This window comes from Bos grunniens, chromosome 19, assembly GCF_055505025.1.
Source record: "Bos grunniens cultivar Pamir isolate PY7600 chromosome 19, Bosgru_T2T1.0, whole genome shotgun sequence".
Classification (NCBI taxonomy): Eukaryota; Metazoa; Chordata; class Mammalia; order Artiodactyla; family Bovidae; genus Bos; species Bos grunniens.
Window position 1 is genome coordinate 5,588,192 of NC_141183.1, and position 18,504 is coordinate 5,606,695.

Sequence of the window (18,504 nt, forward strand, 5' to 3'; positions counted from 1 at the left end):
CCAATGTGCATGGTAGAAACATTCGCTGAAGCGGGAGACTCCTGTGGGCACAGAGTGTGGGGGATGCTCTGCCCGACCAGCCTGTGCTTTCTGCATGGCTGAGTCCTGCTCCCTGGTCTCCACCAGGCTCCTGATTTCCCCAGGACAGTTTTTGGGGGGGATTAATGAATGCTGATGAGGCTGGAGGATGAACCACTGTCCTCCTGGGGTTCCTCCAGCTTGCTGGGCCAGGTCAGGTGGGGGGCGCTGGGCAGAGGCGTCCCTGGACATCCTGCCGTGCCTGCAGTTGGCAGCTCAGGCAGGGTAGGGATGCCTGGTGAGCTGCCCACTTCTTTCCCGCCCAGACCAGGCTCAGGGTCAGGATGGATGCTCTTCCTGTCTACCTGGGGTGAGGCTTCAGATGGCCCTGTGTCTCTCTTCTCTGAGTCCCGAGGCTCCACACCCCGAGCCCTCCCCTAGCTCCCGGCTCTTTGGGTTATACCTCCTTTTGGGAGAGTCTTGGCCAGACTGCCACTGAAGTCAGAAAACAGGCTCAAACAACTCCTAGTGTCCAGAGCTGGGCCGGGGACTGGGGGGCAAAAGCTCTCGGGGGTGGTGGGCACAGGTGAAGAAGGAGGGTTTTGGACTGTCCGTGAGTATTACTTGCTGTGTGACCTTGGGCAGATTGCCAAATCTCTCTGTGCCTCCATTTCCTCAGCTATAAAACAAGGGTAATAATAATAATTATCGCAAGCAAACCAGGCAGTTCTACACACTTTACATACAGAATAATGCATGTACTCCCCTTTAACTATCCTATGAGATCAGAATTCATCTTATCCACATTCGGCAGGTGAAAAAGATGAGGACACCAAAGCACAGAGAGATTAAGCAACTTGCCCAAGATCACACAGCCAGCGGGCCTTTGACTCTGTGCTCTTCACCGCGACACCATGGTCCCTACCTGAAGGCACGGCGCGAGGGTGACATGACGTCACACCGTCGTGCTTAGTAGGACAGGGCCTGGCATGAGGCGTGTGGCAAGCACATGCTGAGAGCTAGCTGCCACTGGGATTACTCATGTTACTGTTATTCACTCACTGTGTCCTGGGAGAAAGGAGCTCTGCCCTCAGCCCCTCTAACAGTCTCCTAACACCTGGCACAATGCTCCTGTTCGCTTGCCAGCCCCAGGAGCAGTGTCCGAGCTTCCGCTGCCATGCCATCCAGCGTCGGAGCTAGGATGGCGGCTGCCCTGAGCCCCAGGGCCCAGAGCTGAGCCCCCACCTCCTGCGCTTCCCAACATCTGCTCAGAGCCTGGGCAGCTGGCCCCACAAAGCCTCCCACCAGCCATGATGGTTCTGGCCTGGGTGCAGCCTGACTTGCCTGCACCCACTACTCATCCTCTTTGGATGGGCGGCCGCTTCAAAGCTTTGCAGCCACTCCAGGAGGGATGTGGCAGCTACCCCCGCCCCTGCTCCCTAAATCTGGCCTGGCCTCAGGACTTCACCCGCAGAACCTGGTGGAGCACTACAAAGCCAGGGCTCAAGAGCCTTGCAGCTTCCATGTTCACCCTCCCACACCACTGGCCCAGACCACCATGGCACGAAGGCTGGTAAACCACAGGAAGAGAGACCAGCAGCCCAGCTGTCCCCGCCATGACCTGCCAGCCCCGCTGACCGCCCGCTAAACGCAACGTCATGAGAGCATGCAGGAGGGACCTGCCCAGAAACAGCAAACCACGGCTGAGTGGCTAAGGTTTGGAGGCAACTGACCAGGAGCTGTGGCCGCGGCCAGGCAGGGTGTGCACCTGTGGGCGGGGTCCTCGCTCTGTCTGTTCCCCAGGGGTCGAAGGTCAATGAGCAGCTGCAGCGGCTGAGCTTCTGGATGAGGCCAACTGTGTGCTGACCTCCAGGGACTGCGCCCAATCTCTTTTGGGGAGGCTGTCTTTCTTGGTTACTACTTGTTCTGCAGGCAGGAAGCTCCCACCTGCTGCCTGCTCACACTGAGCCGGGGAACTCTCGGGCATTTTCCAGCCCCCAAGGGCTGCCGGTTGGAGCCGTAAACACTGCTTTCAACCCCACCCCTCCTCCAAGCCCACCCCCAGGAGGTAGGCTTAAAAAAATATATTTATTTATTCATTTGGCTGTGTTGGGTCTTCGTTGCAGCATGCAGGGTCTTTGGTGAGGCACACAACTCTGCAGCTGTGGTACAGGCGCTCCAGAGTGCAGGGCTTCCGTGGCTCTGGGACATGTGGGATCTCAGTTCCCCAGCCAGGGATGGAACCCACGTCCCCTGAATTGCAAGGCAGATTCTTCACCACCTGACCACCAGGGAAGTCCCAGAGCACTTGGGCAACCAGCTGGGAGCCGGTCTCTTCCTTGGCCAGGATGGGAAGTTCAAAATCACAAACTCCCCCAGCAACCCCTCAGTCAGAAAGCAGAAAGTGGGTCGCAGCAGAGACTCCTTTTGGGGGAATGAAGACCCAGGGGAGGGACCACCTGAATCCTCCCACACTGAGAAATCCCACGAACAGGTCTGATGGGTCTCTGAGGGGTATGGGTGGGGAGAGGGGGGAGTCAGGCACCAAGGCAGCCCCCAGGAAGCAGGGGTCATTACCAACTCCCCAGGCATCTGTCTAGCCCATTTGCCTGCCTGAGCACAGAACTGAGGCAAGATCTAATTAGTTTCTGTGTCCTGGCTGAGAGCCAAGGTGGGAGGGGGCACCCCCGGGAAGATCTGGGGAGGGGGGAGTCAAGAGAGAGGCTCTCAGGGCAGCCTGGGGTCTCCAGCCCAGCTGTGTGGGGAGGAGGAATGAACATCTCATTTCCATGCATTGAAACAGCCCTGATGAAAAACATATGTGCCTCTGCTGGGAACGCCCTTCCCGTCCCTCCCGGAGGACCTCGGGCACCACGTGACCACTGCTTGATGCCCGTCTCCTGCACTGGTTACCAGGGATTCAGGCCAAATCCAAATACGTCAATTTCAGGTGATGGATGATCAAACCCACCCTAATTTGCATGTTAAGTTTCCTAGTGGTAGAAATAAATAGCCTCGGTTCGACCGAGAAGAGCTTTCCTTGGGAGCCTTTCATAAAGCAGCGGATGCCTCCTCTGTGCTATCGGTCTGCCCTCTGGAGAGTCTGGGTGGACATGGCCACCTGCCCCTAGGGCTGCCCGGATCGGAAAGTAGGAGAGGAGCACGGAGAGAGGGTGTGGCTCCTGTGTGCACACCTGTGTGGTCTAGACTGTTCTGGGCAGCGGGGCCGCCAGTGGGTCCACGTCCTTCACTCCGCCCCTGATTTGCATCAAGACCTTGGGTGCGTCCCTTTACCCCCGGCTCTCAGATTCTCCTTCTGTAAAATGGGAAGCCTGATAACATCCTCCTCCGGCCCCCAGTGAGCATTAAATGCACTCAGGAGGGCTCACATATGCACCCGGGTGTCTGGTCACACTGGGTACCCACGCGTGGCCTGTGGATGGGCCCCCCAAGCTGCGCCAGCCACACAAGTGTCAGTGAGCTGAGGACACTGGAGTGGCCACTCCCTGCCTGCCCCCGCAGGGGAAACCCACAGCCTCAGGGAGGTGGTCTCCCTGCCCACCCCCAAGGGTTCTCAGGACTGTGATGCCTTGGAGCCACACGCTGAACCACGGGGACACGCGAGGACTCAGTGGGTACCCAAGGGGAGAGAAAGGAGCAGACAGAGCCTGTGACCCAGGGCCTGGCCACGACTCTCACCCCCAGCACAACCTGTCTTCCCTACATCCTGAGATGCTCAACCTGCCGAAGGAAAACCCCCCGATCTCATTGGATCGGGGAGTCCGCCTTCTCCTGTACTTGTACCCTGGTGAAATCGGAGCAGTGCTGAATGGGGGGGCCTGGGCTTCGATTCTAACCCTGACATCTCCGGGGCAAGTTGCCCGCCTCTCAGGTCACGGTGTCCCAAGACAGGCGGCAGGCTTGGCCCCACGGCCAGGGAGCCATCTGCGGTCGTGGCTCTCCCCTGGCCCCGGGCACGTGTCCCTGGGTCCCCTCCGCCCCGAGCTTGAGTCCAGCAAGGCAACACCTACCATCTATCCCCGGCTTCCTCGGCAGTGGGGGGCCCACCCGCCTCTCCAAGCCAGGACCCATTAGTGAGAGAGTGAGGAAACTGGCTGCTATGGAAACCGAGACAGCCAGTGTTTTAGAGACTCTCGCTTCTTTCCCTCCCCCCCGCCTCTCTCTTTCCCCTCACATTTTGAACTTACTCGTCTTAATTGGCATAATTATTGCAACGGCACCCTGAGGCGGGGGAGCCAGCCGTGCCCCTCGCTGCCCACCCCTGGCCCTGGCCCTGCGGGGTCTCTCTGCCTCCTGCCTGCCCCTCTCCTGGCTTCTCCTGTCACTCACCAGCCAACCCCGAGGCCGTGGCCGTGGCTGGTCCCCTGGGGCCCAAGAAGGACCTGTCCTCAAGCATGGGGAGGACTCCACCCCAGGGTGCGGGATGGGCCAGGCTTTTGGGGCCTCAGAACAGTGTCAGGAGGCGTTCTGGGGCCTCTGTGGGGATTAGGTCAGGGATGCTATGGATAATAGAGACCCCTCCCACCAATGGCCTCAACTTCCACCACGGCTTTAAAAAGCGAGACTGCCCAGCGGAGACCAGGGCACGGACAGTACTGACACTGTGGAGCTGGCACCTCCCAGTCACAGGGCAGATGAGCTCCGGCAAGGCTCTCAGAGTCTCAGAGGCTCTGCCTGGGTCTGGGCAACGGATGTCACACCTGCCTTGCTCATCCCACTCCAAGGACCAAACGCGGCGTTGATGAAAGCAACTCTGTGCCACAGAAGTACAGACAGCTTGGGGCGGAGAGATCCCCCCAAGAGGGGCCGGAGGGGGCCAGCCCTCTCCGCCCTCCCCCTCCCATGCCAGGCCCCCAAGCCCGGCTCCAGCGGGGAGAGTCTGTGTGTGCCGGTGCCCGGCTCTGCTTCTCTGCTTCTCAAAGGCAGGGTGGGTAGGTAGCCCCCACCAGGGTACCTTTGGCAAGATCTGGAGAACTTTTTGGTTGTCACATTTAGGGGAGGCGGCTCCCAGCATGAAGTGGGCACGGGGCAGCCCCTCACAACAAAGAATGGCTGCCCCCAACCGCCCCTGCAAACATTAAGAACGCCCAGGTCGAGAAACCCTCCTCTCCTCACTGCCATCCACGGAGGGCCCCTCACACTTGGCTCCCACCCCGTTGCCAGGGCCCCCCCGGATGCACAGGTGGGGTGAGCTGGGTACCTCCCAGCAGCCTCCCTCCCAATCAGGATCCTCAGGGGCGGGAAGAGGGGCCTCAGGGTCAGGGGCCGGACAGCCTGCTTGGCTGGGGGGTGTCGTACTCCTCCTCGCCCTCCTCCCCCATCCCTCCCGAAGGATTCCGACATTTCTAAACTCGTTAACTTTTAATTACTACCTTCCCTCTGCCTGAGTACACTGGCTCCATGCCACGTACATCTCTATTAAAATTCAATTTATGCCCATCATAACTAATTCCTGCACTTCAGCTTTCTCACCAGCAGCCTTCAACATTCAGACAAGATGTCCAAACTCATGGTCGAACTGGAGTAAATCTCCAAAGAGGCTGGTAACACGCAGACAGGGTCTGGTTGAGGAAGAAGGGGTCCAGACTTCCCAGGAGGGTGGGAACGAGGCGGGGGCAGAATGAGTATGGTGGGGAGAGAGGCGGTCCAGACACCGAGCACATACTGGCCCCTGGGCTGGAATCACCATCTCCAAAGATCAGCAGGAAGGGAGTGGGAGGTGGGGCTGGCATTGCCTTTGGGCTGATCCCCCTCGCCGAGCTCTGGGCCAGGTGGACAGAAGGTCCTAATTCTCCACCAGGTGAGCCAATGAGCATCTCCTGATGTTCCTTCATCAGGCTTGGAGGAAGGAGTCCTCGCTCGCCTTAGTTCTGTGACTTTGAGCTTTGGGCAGGGAGCTGAACCAGGAAGACACGTCCCTCGTGTACGGAGATGGCTTCCTTTAGGAGCTGGCGATGTGCAAGGACTGAGAACGAGAACTGAGGTGAGCATGGCCAGCGCGGGACAAAGCAGGGGGTGGACGGCCATCTAGAGTGTTCGTCATCAAGAGTTAGGGACATCCCTGGTGATCCAGAGGCTAAGATTCTGTGCTCCCAATGCAGGCGGCCCAGGTTTGATACCTGGTGGGGGAACTAAAACCCATATTCATAACTACGAGGTCACATGCCTCAACTGAAAGATCTCGCAGGCTGCACCTGGGCTTCCCTGGTGGCGCTGGTGATAAAGAACTCATCTGTCAATGCAGAAAACCTAAGAGACGTGAGTTCGATCTCTGGGTTGGGAAGATCCCCTGGAGGAGGACACAGCAACCCACTCCACTATTCTTTCCTAGAGAATCCCATGGACAGAGGAGCCTGGCAGGCTACAGTCCATAGGGTCACAAAGAGTTGGACATGACTGAAGTATCTTAGCACGCATGCACGCTGCAACTAGAAGATTCCGTTTGCTGCAATGAAGACGTAGATCCTGTGTGCTGCTAGTAGACTTGGTGCAGCCAAATAAAAAAACAATTAAAAAAAGAGTTAATGTGTGAGAAGCACTTAGAGCAGGGCTGGGTCCACGCTATGCTCCACGTATCAGCCGTGACTGGTTCCTCCGTGGTGATTTAGGCTAGCTGGGGCTGTGCCCTGGCAGTGCCCCTGCCCTAGGGGAGGGCAAACAGGTTGAGAAAGCTCAGAGCGGGGGCACGGGCTCAGGGTCCCAGAGATCCTGGGTGAAACCTGGCTTTCCAGGTCTGACTGTGTGACCTTGAGCAAGTCGCTGGGCCTCTCCTAACGGTGAGTCCTAACTTCGGGGCAGAGATAATAATAATGGCACCGGCCTCCCAGAACCGCTGCCGGGAAGAGCCTGTCTCAGTTCCTGGCCCCCACGTGGCGTGTGCCCTCTGGGAAGCCCGCCAGCCTCTGCCTCCCTGGCCTCTGCTGCCTGCCCTCGCATCTACGGGGAGGCCGGCGGAGGGGACGGGGTCACCGCAGCTGGCCCCAGGGGCTCCCTTTCATCCTCTCCCCTGAAGGGTTTCAAAAGCGGCAGCCGCTCTGCAGGAGTCCCCTGCTCTGTGGCCACAGCAGGGCTGTCACTCGCGGGGGTCTCTGCCTTCTCTCCACCCCCGAGCCGGGCAGCTCCCCGATGCAGTGCACACCCCCCCTGCCCACAAAGGATGTCGGGCTGGCGGTGGGGCTGAGGACCCAGTGGGGGCCAGCCAGACGCCAGGCCTGGCTCACCTGAGCCTCCCTGCCCCCCAACACCCACACCCAGCAAGGCCCAGCCTCAACTGGTCTCATGCCTTCACCCTTGCACCCTAGAGGGTCTGAGAGGCCCCCAGCTTCTCGCTCCTGGGGCCAGAAGAACAACACAATGACGAGTGGGGCCAAAGGAGCCCCATCAGGGACCTGTGTGCGTCGGTGCAGAAAGGGCAAAACCCTCAGGTGACAGGCCTCCTGGACCGGCCACTTGCTCCCTGGATGAGCCCAGCCATGTTCCGGAACTTCTGCGAGCTTCCGCAGAAGGAGGGTAAGAACACCTCCCAGTGTTGCTGTGAAATGATGTATATTAAGTTCTTGAAACCGAGTGAGCCTGAATAAACAGTAGTTCTTCTTTGGATCCATGTGCCTGACTATGCGTGGGAATCTGTGTGTGTGTGTGTGTGTGTGTGTGTGTGTGTGTGTGGTCTGCCTTGCTGATTTGTTTTTCCTATGTGATTTAAAAAATTTATTTTTATTTTATTTTTTTGGCTGCCGTGGGTCTTCGCGGCTGTGTGCAGGCTCGCTCTAGTTGCGTTGAGCGGAGGCTACTCTGGTTGCAGAGCGCAGTCTGGAGGCTCACTGTGGCTTCTCTTGTTGCAGAGAATGGGTTCTAGGGTGCTCAGGCTCAGTTGCAGTGCACGGGCTTCACTGCCCCACAGTATGCGGGATCGTCCGAGACTGGGGATTGAACTGGTGTCCCCTGCATTGGCAGGAAGATTCTTAACCACTGGACCATCAGGAAAGTCTTGCCTATTTAGGTGTGAGAATACTTACAGGAGGAGGCGCTACCGGGCGGGACAAAATGATGCAGTTGACGGCTCTGCCAGGATGTGGTCACAAGGACGGGAGGGTGAGGTCTCTCCTCCACCCTCCCCACGGCCACTGCCTCACCTGCCGTTTCTTCAGCTGGTGGGAGAGTCCCCATCCACGCAGCCCTGGCTGGTGACACAGACACCAACAGAGCCTGACCTGATCCAACCTGGAGAGATGCCCCCCGATGCCCCATGGGAGGGGAGGGTGCGAGGTATGCAAGAGCAAACTGGCACAGCAGGCTCCAGGGCAACGCAGAGGGCCTGGAGTGAGTTACCACCGCACAGAGCCAGGACGTCACACAAACACATCTATGCTTCGCATGCTCATAACTCATAACCACTAAACCGGAGAAGACGATGGCACCCCACTCCAGTACTCTTGCCTGGAAAATCCCATGGACAGAGGAACCTGGTAGGCTGCAGTCCAAGGGGTCGCTAGGAGTTGGACATGACCGAGCGACTTCACTTTCACTTTTCACTTTCATGCATTGGAGAAGGAAATGGCAACCCACTCCAGTGTTCTTGCCTGGAGAATCCCAGGGATGGGGGAGCCTGGTGAGCTGCCATCTATGGGGTCGCACAGAGTTGGAAAAGACTCAAGTGACTTAGCAGCAGCAGCAACCACTAAACACATGTATGAGACCTAAGGAATCACATGTACGCAGAGCACCACGACCCCTCAGCGGCTGTTGTTTAGTTGTTAAGTTGTGTCCGACCTCATGGACTGTAGCCCACTAGGCCCCTCTGTCTGTGGGATTTTCCAGATAAGAGTACTGGAGTGGGTTGCCATTTCCCCTGGAGACATTCTCACTTGCATGTGAGATTTCTGGTGGGTTTGCTATTTGTCTCCTTATTCTATTAAGACGACACCTGGCGTAACCTAACAGCCACCATTCATTTCATGTCTGTTGCACCTTGACTGCATCTGCCCCATAGACTCTCACTGAGTCCCCACTATAACCCTCTAAAGTAGGCATGACTGTGCCCAGTTCCAAAGTGAGAAAAGAACTCAGGGTGGCTAAGTATTCCTGCCCAAAGTCACAGAGCTAGTCATGGGAAACTCACGAAAGCACTCAGGTGCGCATAACCCCAAATCCAGGTCATTTCCGTTCCGCCCCCAAGGGTGGATTCAGACCCACAAACCTGGCAGAGTCCCTGGCGCTCAGAAAGAGGCCGAGGCTTTCCTCCGTATGGATGTCTCTCTCTCTCCACACACACACACTCCACACATCTCTGGCTCATTCTGGGACAGATCCCCCTGAGAATAAAGATCCTTGGAGAATGGATGTGCATGCTAACTCCTTCCTTTGAACACGGAATGGGAAACAGTTAAATTTACAACGTCGCTCCCAGTTTTATTTTCTCTCTACTTGCTGAGTAAATTCAGCCATCCTTCTGCCTGAAAATTGGATATTATCACCCAACTCAAAACCTAGGGTTTGCGAGAGACAGGAAGACCTCAGAAGAAAGCAGTGGTCAGAGACTCATGATGAGAAGCTGACTGATCTCTTATATGATGGGGTTTTTAGTATGCATCTATTCCCAAGGGGAAATCAGAACTTTCAGTTAACCCAAAACAAGAAAGTGCTAGAAATCCAATGGGGACAGGTCAAAAGGACTCAAGAGCCGGGCTGAAGAAGCTGCACTGGCCAACTCTGGGTCACTATGAATGTCCAAGCAAATAATGATGGTAATGGATTAAAACACAGATGAAAAATTATCCATGAGTTCATATAGGTGTTACACTATTTTAAAGGGGGTGAGAAGGGAAAGATCTCTTTCATGAAATAATGCCAACTAATACAAGAAAGGGTGGAAAAGGTGCTAATCACAACTATCTTGGTAATAATTGATTCAGGTGAGACTCATCAATGGATGTCAAACCACTGGCTGGGAGATTCCTAGGGAGAAGAATATTCACACAGTCTCAACTTATCATCCAAAAGGGAGAAATTACATCGATACCCTGACAAGGGAGAAGTCTGTGAATGTCATCTTGACCAGTTGAAAAAACCTACCGTCGCCGATAATGGGACAAACTGACATCAGGTACATGTAAGTGTGAAGTGTTGAAACGGATGAACATCTACAGAATATTCCTGCCAAAAAGATGAACGTAATTATGAGAATATAACTGGGCAAATCCACACTGGAGGACATTTTGCAAAACTGGCTGAACTCTCAAAAATGTCAGTGCTGTGAAAGACAGGAAAGAAAAATGAGGAATGGCTCTAGAGTCTAAAGAGTCATGACAACTAAACCCAACATGTGGTCCTTGATTAGATCCTGTATTAAATAACAATAATAAAAACATCCACAAAGGTATAATCAGGACCCATGGAGAAATTTGAATATGGACCGTGTGTCAGATAGTAATATTGTATTAATATCAATGTGCAATTTCCTGAGTGTGAAAATTGTGTGGTAGTTCTGTAGGAAAACACCTTCTTCTTAGGCAATTTTACCTAGGGGTGAACTGACATAATATTGGCAACTAATTTCTTTTTTAAAAAATTATTTATTTTTATTTATTTGGCTGTACCAGGTCTTAACTGTGCATGTGGGATCTAGTTCCCCGAGCAGGGACTGAACCAGGGCCCTCTGCATTGGGACCACAGAGCCTTAAGCACTAGACTACCTGGGAAGTCCCAACTAATTCTTAAATAATTCATGAACGCATATATGTGTACACAGAAAGAGCAAGAGAGAGTGCAAATGATACAAAATAGTAACAACCAATGAATGGGAAAATGTACAAGTGTTGATGGTACCATCATAGTTTTTTCCAATATTTGGAAATTTGCAAAATTAAAAAGAAAAGGAAGGAAGGAAAAAGCACCTGCTGTGAGCCACACCCTCCCCGGGCGCAGGGGCGGTGAAATGACTGCTGGGAAGGTTCTGTCTGCCCAACACCCTTTTCCTTTCTTCTTCTAAGAGTTCTCATTTTCACTTCCACCTCTGGGCTCTAGTGGGTGGAGCTGCTGCGCAAAGTCCTAGGACTGGGAGCAGACACGTGACACGACCTGGCCAATCACAGCTCTCTGTGCTGCTGCCCCCACAGGGATTGGTTGGGGCAGATCCAGGCTGGACCAATAGGAATCCTTCCCTGGGTCTTTCTACATGGACCTCCTCCTACAGGGAAGTTCCTTCTACTCTGAGATCATGTGGCTGTAAGCCTAGGATTCTTGGACTTCTCAAGAATCTCATTGCCTGAGAATAAAGTCTGAATCCCTGCATGAGAATAAAGTCTGAATCCAGAGGCGGGCACAGCTGAGCAGCCCTGAGCCCTATCCAGTTCTTGGTTCTATTAATAAGTCCTGAGACTCCTGGAACTGCCGAGGCACCTGAAGCTCTTCCTTCATTCCGTGCTTTACTTGCATGGTCTTCTGTAAATAATTAGAAGGCAAAGTATATGGAGACGTATTAGGAACAGAAACGAAGGGCAGAGAGAGGCAGAAATGAGGGGGTGTGTGTGCGTGCGTGCATGTGTGTTTGAGAGATTTACTGAGAGCACACAGGTATTCTATCCACAAAGGCTTTCCCAAAGAGCTGGGACCCTGGAGGAAACAGCAAGAAGGTTCTGAAAGGGACAATATTCCAAGCGGAGGAGACAGGACAGTTTGGACAAAGGCAGAAAAGAAGGCTGTCCTGGGCATAAAAAGCCCTTCTGGGGGTGAGGAGGCAAGAGACTGAGGTCCCCAAATGGAAGTTCATTTATGGCTGAATAACTCCCATCCAGCCAAGCCCTGAAATGCATCTTTGTTCTCTAGAACTTGCAGGGTACAGTTAGCAGAAAGATGCTTAGGATATATATACATGGAGGAGGCGATGGCAACAATCTTTCTTCAATATGAGGCAGTGTGGGTGGCGGTAAAGAATTCAAGCCCTGTGGTCATCTGACTTATATCTGAAGCCCAACTCAGTAACTTGACCTTGCATGGACTGTTTAATCTAAGCCTCAGTTTGCTCATCTGTAGAATGAAGGAGAAACAATGGACCCTACTCATAGGACTGCTGACAGGATTAAAGGAGATACTCTCAGAGAGCCTACCATAACATCAGCCATGAAATAAATTCTTTTTTGGTTGCCAATGATTATTACTATCATTACTTATAGCTCACTCAGAAAAGAATCTGCCTGCAGTGCAGGAGACCTGGGTTCCATCCCTGGGTTGGGAAGATCCCCTGGAGAAGGAAATGGCAACCCACTCCAGTATCATTGCCTGGAAAATCTCATGGACAGAGGAGCCTGGTGAGCTGTAGTCCATGGGGTCGCAAAGAGTTGGGCACGACTGAGCGACTAACACTTAACACCATCATCAACAACACCTGTACCCTGACAACGACTTCCAGGGTCAGGGGGCTGACGGGGTCCAAAGAAAGCTCATTCCATCGCTGGATGAATCTGAACCTGAAGAGCCGAGATGTGCTTCTGTGTAACACCCACCCCTGTGTCCTCGCAGCTTCAGGCACCAGAAGAGGCAGATAAGGAATCAACTCTCCTCCCCCTGGGTCCTGCCTCCAGCTCCCTGCCAGCGGAAATCCAGGGCAAAGACACCACTGAGACTGTGGTATGCCATCGGCATGCTCTGGGGGTGCCCACTCAAGCACGTCCACCATCCAAGAGGCTCCAGGGGCTCTTCATGGAAACTGTTAAAACTGCCCAGGGTGCCACAGAGCTTTTAGGAATGGTTCTGGGACCCCGACTGAAAACCATCACAAGGGCCGCTCAGGGAGGCCCCTCTGGTCTCCTTGTGGCTCCCTGGAGAACCAAAGCCCAGAGTGGCCAGCCCTGGAGGGCCGCCTTCATCCAGGCCCAGGTCTCTCACCACCCACAGATGGGAGGGTGGTCCTCCCGCCCTGGCGCCTCCTGCTCTCTCGTTTGCCAAAGTGGGCACTCCCACTGAAACCCAGCAGGTACTTGTGGGGCTCCTGGGCACCAAAGTCCTTATGTGACCGTTTCTCCTATGCAGAAAACAGCCTTCTGCCTCCATGACCTTCCCTGAGGTCCAGAGTTGCTAATCTGGGAAGGAAGGGGTTGCAGAGACGAGGGAGGAGTGGCCAAGAAGCAATAATGGACGCTTGGGTGGGGTCCCGGCTCCACCTCGAGGGAGGCACAGGACAGTATCTTTGAACTCTTTACAGACCTAAGCGGCAGTGTTGGCCTCCCCTTGTGGCTCAGATGGTAAAGAACCTGCCTGCAATGCAGGAGGCCGGGGTTTGATCCCTGGATCAGGAAGATCTGGAGAAGAGAATGAAAACCCACTCCAGTATTCTTGCCTGGAGAATTCCATGGACAGAGGAGCCTGGAGGGCTACAGTCCATGGGGTCGGACAATCCAAATAGTCAGACTCGACTGAATGACAAACACACACAAAGTCCAGGCAAGAATACTGGAGTGGGTTGCTATCTCCTTCTCCAGGGGATCTTCCCAACCCAGGGATCGAACCCAGGTCTCCTGCACTGCAGGTGGATTCTTTACCACTGAGCTACCTGGAAAGCCCACTTACAGAAGTAAAAGCCCCAATAAAAGGAAGATGAAGTATTTAATGAGGCATTCTTCATTTCAGAAGGAAGGCCACAGCTTGATAACCTCAAGAACCACAGAAACTCTTCAGGAGACTGCCAGATTAAGGGAGTGCACACCCTAATCTGATCAGCAACCCCACCCTTGAACCACTGCTATAGAACTCCCCACATCCTCCTGGGCTGGGACACACAGTTTTTGAAGGCACGAGCCTGCTGTGTCCCCATTTGCCTGGCAAAGCAATAAAGCTATTCTTTTCTACTTCACTCAAAACTCTGTCTCTGAGATTCAAACTGGCACCTGTGTACAGAGGCCGAGTTTTCGGCATCACCACCGAGCCCATCCAGACCAGTGTTGGGGTAGAGGGAACCTGGGCACCAGGGTGGCCCCAAAGGCTGGCTTCCTGGCTTCACGAAGAAAAGGATGGTTTCCTGGGAAGGACAGATCCTCAAGCAATTAAATCCCCCTCCTCTCATTTGCATTCCTGTCCCTGATCAGTATCAACATCCCCAGGGCAAGACAATCTTGTTTCCCCAACAAAACCGATTATGCACATCAGGCCTAGGGATTAATTACCAGGCACAGGGTCGGGAGCCAATCAGACAGGGTGGGATGGGGGGACAGGAGCAGGAACGGGGGAGAGCCAGGGGAGAGGCTGGAGCCCATCGGGCTTCGGGGGTGGCTGCCTCGGGCTTATTCTTCCACCTGCCCTCACTGAGACCCGGGCCTCTCTCTCTGTCTCTGTGCTCCCCTTTCTCCCCACTTGCCAGTGTCTGGGGGAGGCGGGCCCGGCCAGCCCACAGCACCAGGCAGGGACATAGCAGGAAGCGGAGATAAGTCCACACGCCCAGGGGGCCCCACTTCTGTGTTCCCCCTGAATTTCCCTCCCGAATAGAATCTATCCATCACTAATGGATCCTGGGTAGTCACATGCCACGGCCGTCTGTTGGACCCAGGCCCTTCCAACAGCTCCCCTGAGACAGCAGCATCTTCTAGTAGGGAGGGGGTGGGGATCTGGTCACAGCTCACGCTGGCATTGAGCTCCTCTGCCCTAATCATCACCTCTGTTCGTCCAAGGCTGCCTGGACCACCCTATCGGGGCAGCGCCCCCCAGCCCACCCTCCGGTCGTCCTCTGCTGGCTTAGCTGGCAGGGTCTTCTCACCCCAGGGCAAGGCTGCCTTGACTTCCCCCCACCCAACCTCCTGCAGCTTCCGCCACCCCAGCCTCCCTGTATCCCTGGCCCAGAGCGTCCCTGAACTGCCATCCCAGCCCGCTCCCGACTCAGGTACCCCTGCAGGCCACGGCAGGACGCCAGCAGCCAGAAGGGAAGGGGCGGCGCGCTTGCCTGTACTCCAGGGAGAACCGGGTCAGCTCCCGACCGTTGTGCAGCCACTTGAACTCCAGCGGCCAGCTGCCCTCAGCCATGCAGGTGAGCACGAGGCGGTTCCCCTCCAGGTGCACCTGTGTCCGCGCCGGCTCCGTCTTGAAATAGGGGGGCACGTCATCTGCGGGGAACAGAGACACCGAGGCGCCGGTTACCACTCCTCACCTGCCTGCAGCCGCTCACCTGGAGCCCGGCCTCTGGGAGGCAGACCCGGCAGGCGCAGCGGGGAACGGGCGAAGGTCCCATGCCCGGGAAGGGCTGGCACTCAGGTCAGTGTGACTTCAGGGCTCGTATGCAGAGCGAGTCCTCCCCGCCTGCCTCCTCCCAGAAGCCCCTGGGGCCACCACGTTGGCTGCCACCCCGACGCTCCAGGACTCGTGGTCTCTCCTCCTTGGGATCCCCATCCATCCGCACCCTTTGCTTCTGGTTTCTCCTTCCAGAGAAGGAGGAAGGGTGGGAGGAGCACTTCTGGACTTTAGCCAAAGGGAAAATAAACATCCCATGGAAAAGGGGGGAAAGGGGGCACGGATAAGCCGGGAGACCGGAGCTGACACACACTACTGATAAGGTCCGACCGTACAGCGCAGGGAACGCCGCTCAGCACTCTGCAATGACTGACACGGGAACCGAATCTCAGAAAGGCTGGATACATGTGTACGTATAACTGATTCACCTTGCGGTGAAGCAGACGCTAACACAACATTGTAAATCAACTGTACTCCAATAAAAATTAATTTTAAAAAGTAAAAAAATAAATATCTCAAAGGAAACAGGCATAGGACCCCTGGGCTGGCAGGAGTGGCAGGTGGTGGGGGCGGCCTGAGTCCTGCTTCCCAAGGCTGCAGGAAACCCTTCCAGGCGCTGGGGTGGGGTACCTCTAGTGGGCACCCCTCCACCGCCAGGCTGCTTGATCTTCCACCCCAGGTTGTGGGCCAGCCTGCCTCGACCTCCTCACTCACACCAGGTTGGCTGTGGGGCCAGAAGAAGTGCCGCTGCCTGGGCTGTGGGCCTGGGTACAGCCCTTGCTCTGCTCTTCCCTAGCCCTTTGACCCGACTCAGCCCAGCCAAGCACGAGCCCCCCGCAGCTCCCCTTGACACAGACAGTGCACGCAGGACCCCAGGCTTCAGGGGACCACTTGGACCAAAAGCTTTGGGTGGAAACACAGGCTTTCTGTCTTCCGGCCAGTTGGAAAAGGGGCAGAAGTGAAGTAGACGAAGGGGTTGGCAAAAGAACTGGGAGGCGCAGCGAAGGGGAGAGGGCCTCCACGCCCATCGTTGAGCAGACCTGTGTTTTAGGGGAGGGGCTGGGCTGGGGGAGGGGCCCGCACTGGAAACAACACAGGGACCAAAGCACCACTAGGTTCTGGGTCCTTCCAGGGGCTTTAACGTCCTCTCACACGCAAGCCCACAGCAGATAGGATCAAAACCCACCTTTCAGAGAGGGGTTAGAAACCCGCCTGGGCTCACACAGTTGGAAGGCAAGCAGCCAGCCCTGCAGGCTGAGCACTTAACCCTGAACTTGACCATGAAGGTGAAACGTGAATGGAGAGGAAGATGGATTTAAGGCACCCACAGGCAGACTCAACGCCTTTGCGTCTGAGAGATGGAGGAAGCGAGCTCCAGGAAGCACTGTTCACCAGCTCATCCAGCGAGCACGCTCTGTGCAGGGGCTTTGATCACCTGCTCTCAGGAGTACGGCCCACGGACCTGCAGCCCTGAGCTGCAACCAGGGCGAGTCAGGTCTAGGCCTGAAAGTGAAAAGTGAAAGAGAAGTCGCTCAGGCATGTCCGACTCTTTGCCACCCCGTGGACTGTAGTCTACCAGGCTCCTCCGTCCATGGGATTCTCCAGGCAAGAGTACTGGAGTGGGTTGCCATTTCCTTCTCCAGGAGATCTTCCTGACCCAGGGATCAAACCCAGGTCTCCCACATTCCAGGCAGACACTTTAACCTCTGAGCCATCAGGGAAGCCCCGCATTGTAGGCAGACGCTTTACCCTCTGAGCTTGCCAGACCCAAATCCAAGCACTTTCCACCCATCACCCTGCCCGAGGGGCGGGCGGTGCACAAAGCCAGAAAGCTGCTGGCAAATCAGGCACTGGGCACCCGACCTCCAAGCCTTGTGGGAGAGGGGTCCTGGCACCACACCCTGTCTGTGCTCAGCTGCCTGGCTGCGGACACGTATTCATCTAGCTGAGTCTCAGTTTCTCCATCAGGAGACACAGGAAGAGAAACAGCCGCTGAGATATCTTAAGAGTTAAATGAGATAGTGTTAGTCACTAAGTCGTGTCCAACTCCTTGCGACTCCATGGACTGTAGCCCACCAGGCTCCTCTGTCCGTGGAATTCTCCAGGCAAGAATACTGGAGTGGGTTGCCATGCCCTTTTCCAGGGGATCTTCCCGACCCAGGGATTGAACATTGCATTGCAGGCAGATTCTTTGCCACCTGAGCCACCAGGGAAGCCCATTGTTAAATGAGATAACAATTGTGAAAATACTAGGTTTGTGCCTGGCCCGGAGTAAATGTTCTGCAAACGTTCATTTCTTTCCCAACATCAGAGAATTGGTGTTCCTGCCAGGGAAGGGGGTTCCATCACCCTCGGCGCTGGCTGACGCCCCAGACAGACCTCAGTCTGAGAGTTAACGATCCACTAGGAGCCAGACAGTGAAAAATATAAGCACTATTCCTCAGGCCTCAGATATGGGACAAGCCAGAGAAGAGAAGGGGGCACTCGTCGGCTCGGGGAGGCAGTGACTCAAGGGTGGAAGGGAGTGAACCCAGCTGCGGCCTGGCAGGCTGGGGGCGGGGGCCGGTGTGCAGGAGCTGGGGGAGCAGGGCCCCTCCTGCGTCCCACGTGGAATCTTTGGAGGATCAGTGGGGCTTGGAGGCCTGGATCCCCGCTCTACCCCCTCACCCTCAGATTTAACCAGGGTTGGGCATCCTTGGGTTTCAGATAAGTTTCTGCATTTGTGACAAAGCCTCACTCTGAGCTTATGCACAGACGAACAACTCAGGACAAGCCTAATGTCAGCTTGGGGCCCGGGTCCACCAGCTGGCTGCAGAGATTCCCACTCAACCCCAAGGTCTCTCCATCTTCACTAGAGACTATGGGGAGTCTTCCTGGAACCCCAACCCTGCTACAGACCCTCACTGTGGGGGCCACTGGAGGGCAGGCCGGGGGGTGGTCTGACGGCGGCCTGAGAGCAGGTGCAAACGTGCAAGGGGCACACTCTGGACCACTCTGCCCCTCGGCATCTCTCCGCGGGCGCCGATGTTCCCAGCTCGGAGCTGACGCTGCTCACTGGCCCGTCTGCCCATCACTCTTAACAACGGGTCATGTGAGCACACTGCCTTAAAGACGCTGGAGCGGCGCCTCTCCTAGAGTGTGTCCTGAGGGGGTGTCTGCCACCCTCCTGGTTCCCCATTTCTGGGGTCCTTGCATATCTCTGGAGCTGGGGAAGGGCGGAGAGGCAGGCAGGCACTCATTTGCCAAGAAAAACGA

The 18,504-nt window shown here is 55.5% G+C and overlaps 1 protein-coding gene across 4 annotated transcripts in view; it reads right to left on the bottom strand.

Annotated features, from left to right (window-relative positions):
- Window positions 1–18,504, bottom strand: part of SDK2 (sidekick cell adhesion molecule 2) — a 265,615-nt gene that overhangs the window by 124,850 nt on the left and 122,261 nt on the right. For 3 of the 4 annotated variants that reach the window (XM_086355961.1, XM_086355960.1, XM_086355964.1), the window contains exon 2: window positions 14,966–15,125. The exons of the other annotated variant lie outside the window; for it this stretch is intronic. In XM_086355961.1, coding sequence (XP_086212087.1) covers window positions 14,966–15,125 — 160 coding nt within the window. The remainder of the gene's footprint in view (window positions 1–14,965; window positions 15,126–18,504) is intronic. 4 annotated transcript variants of the gene reach the window in all.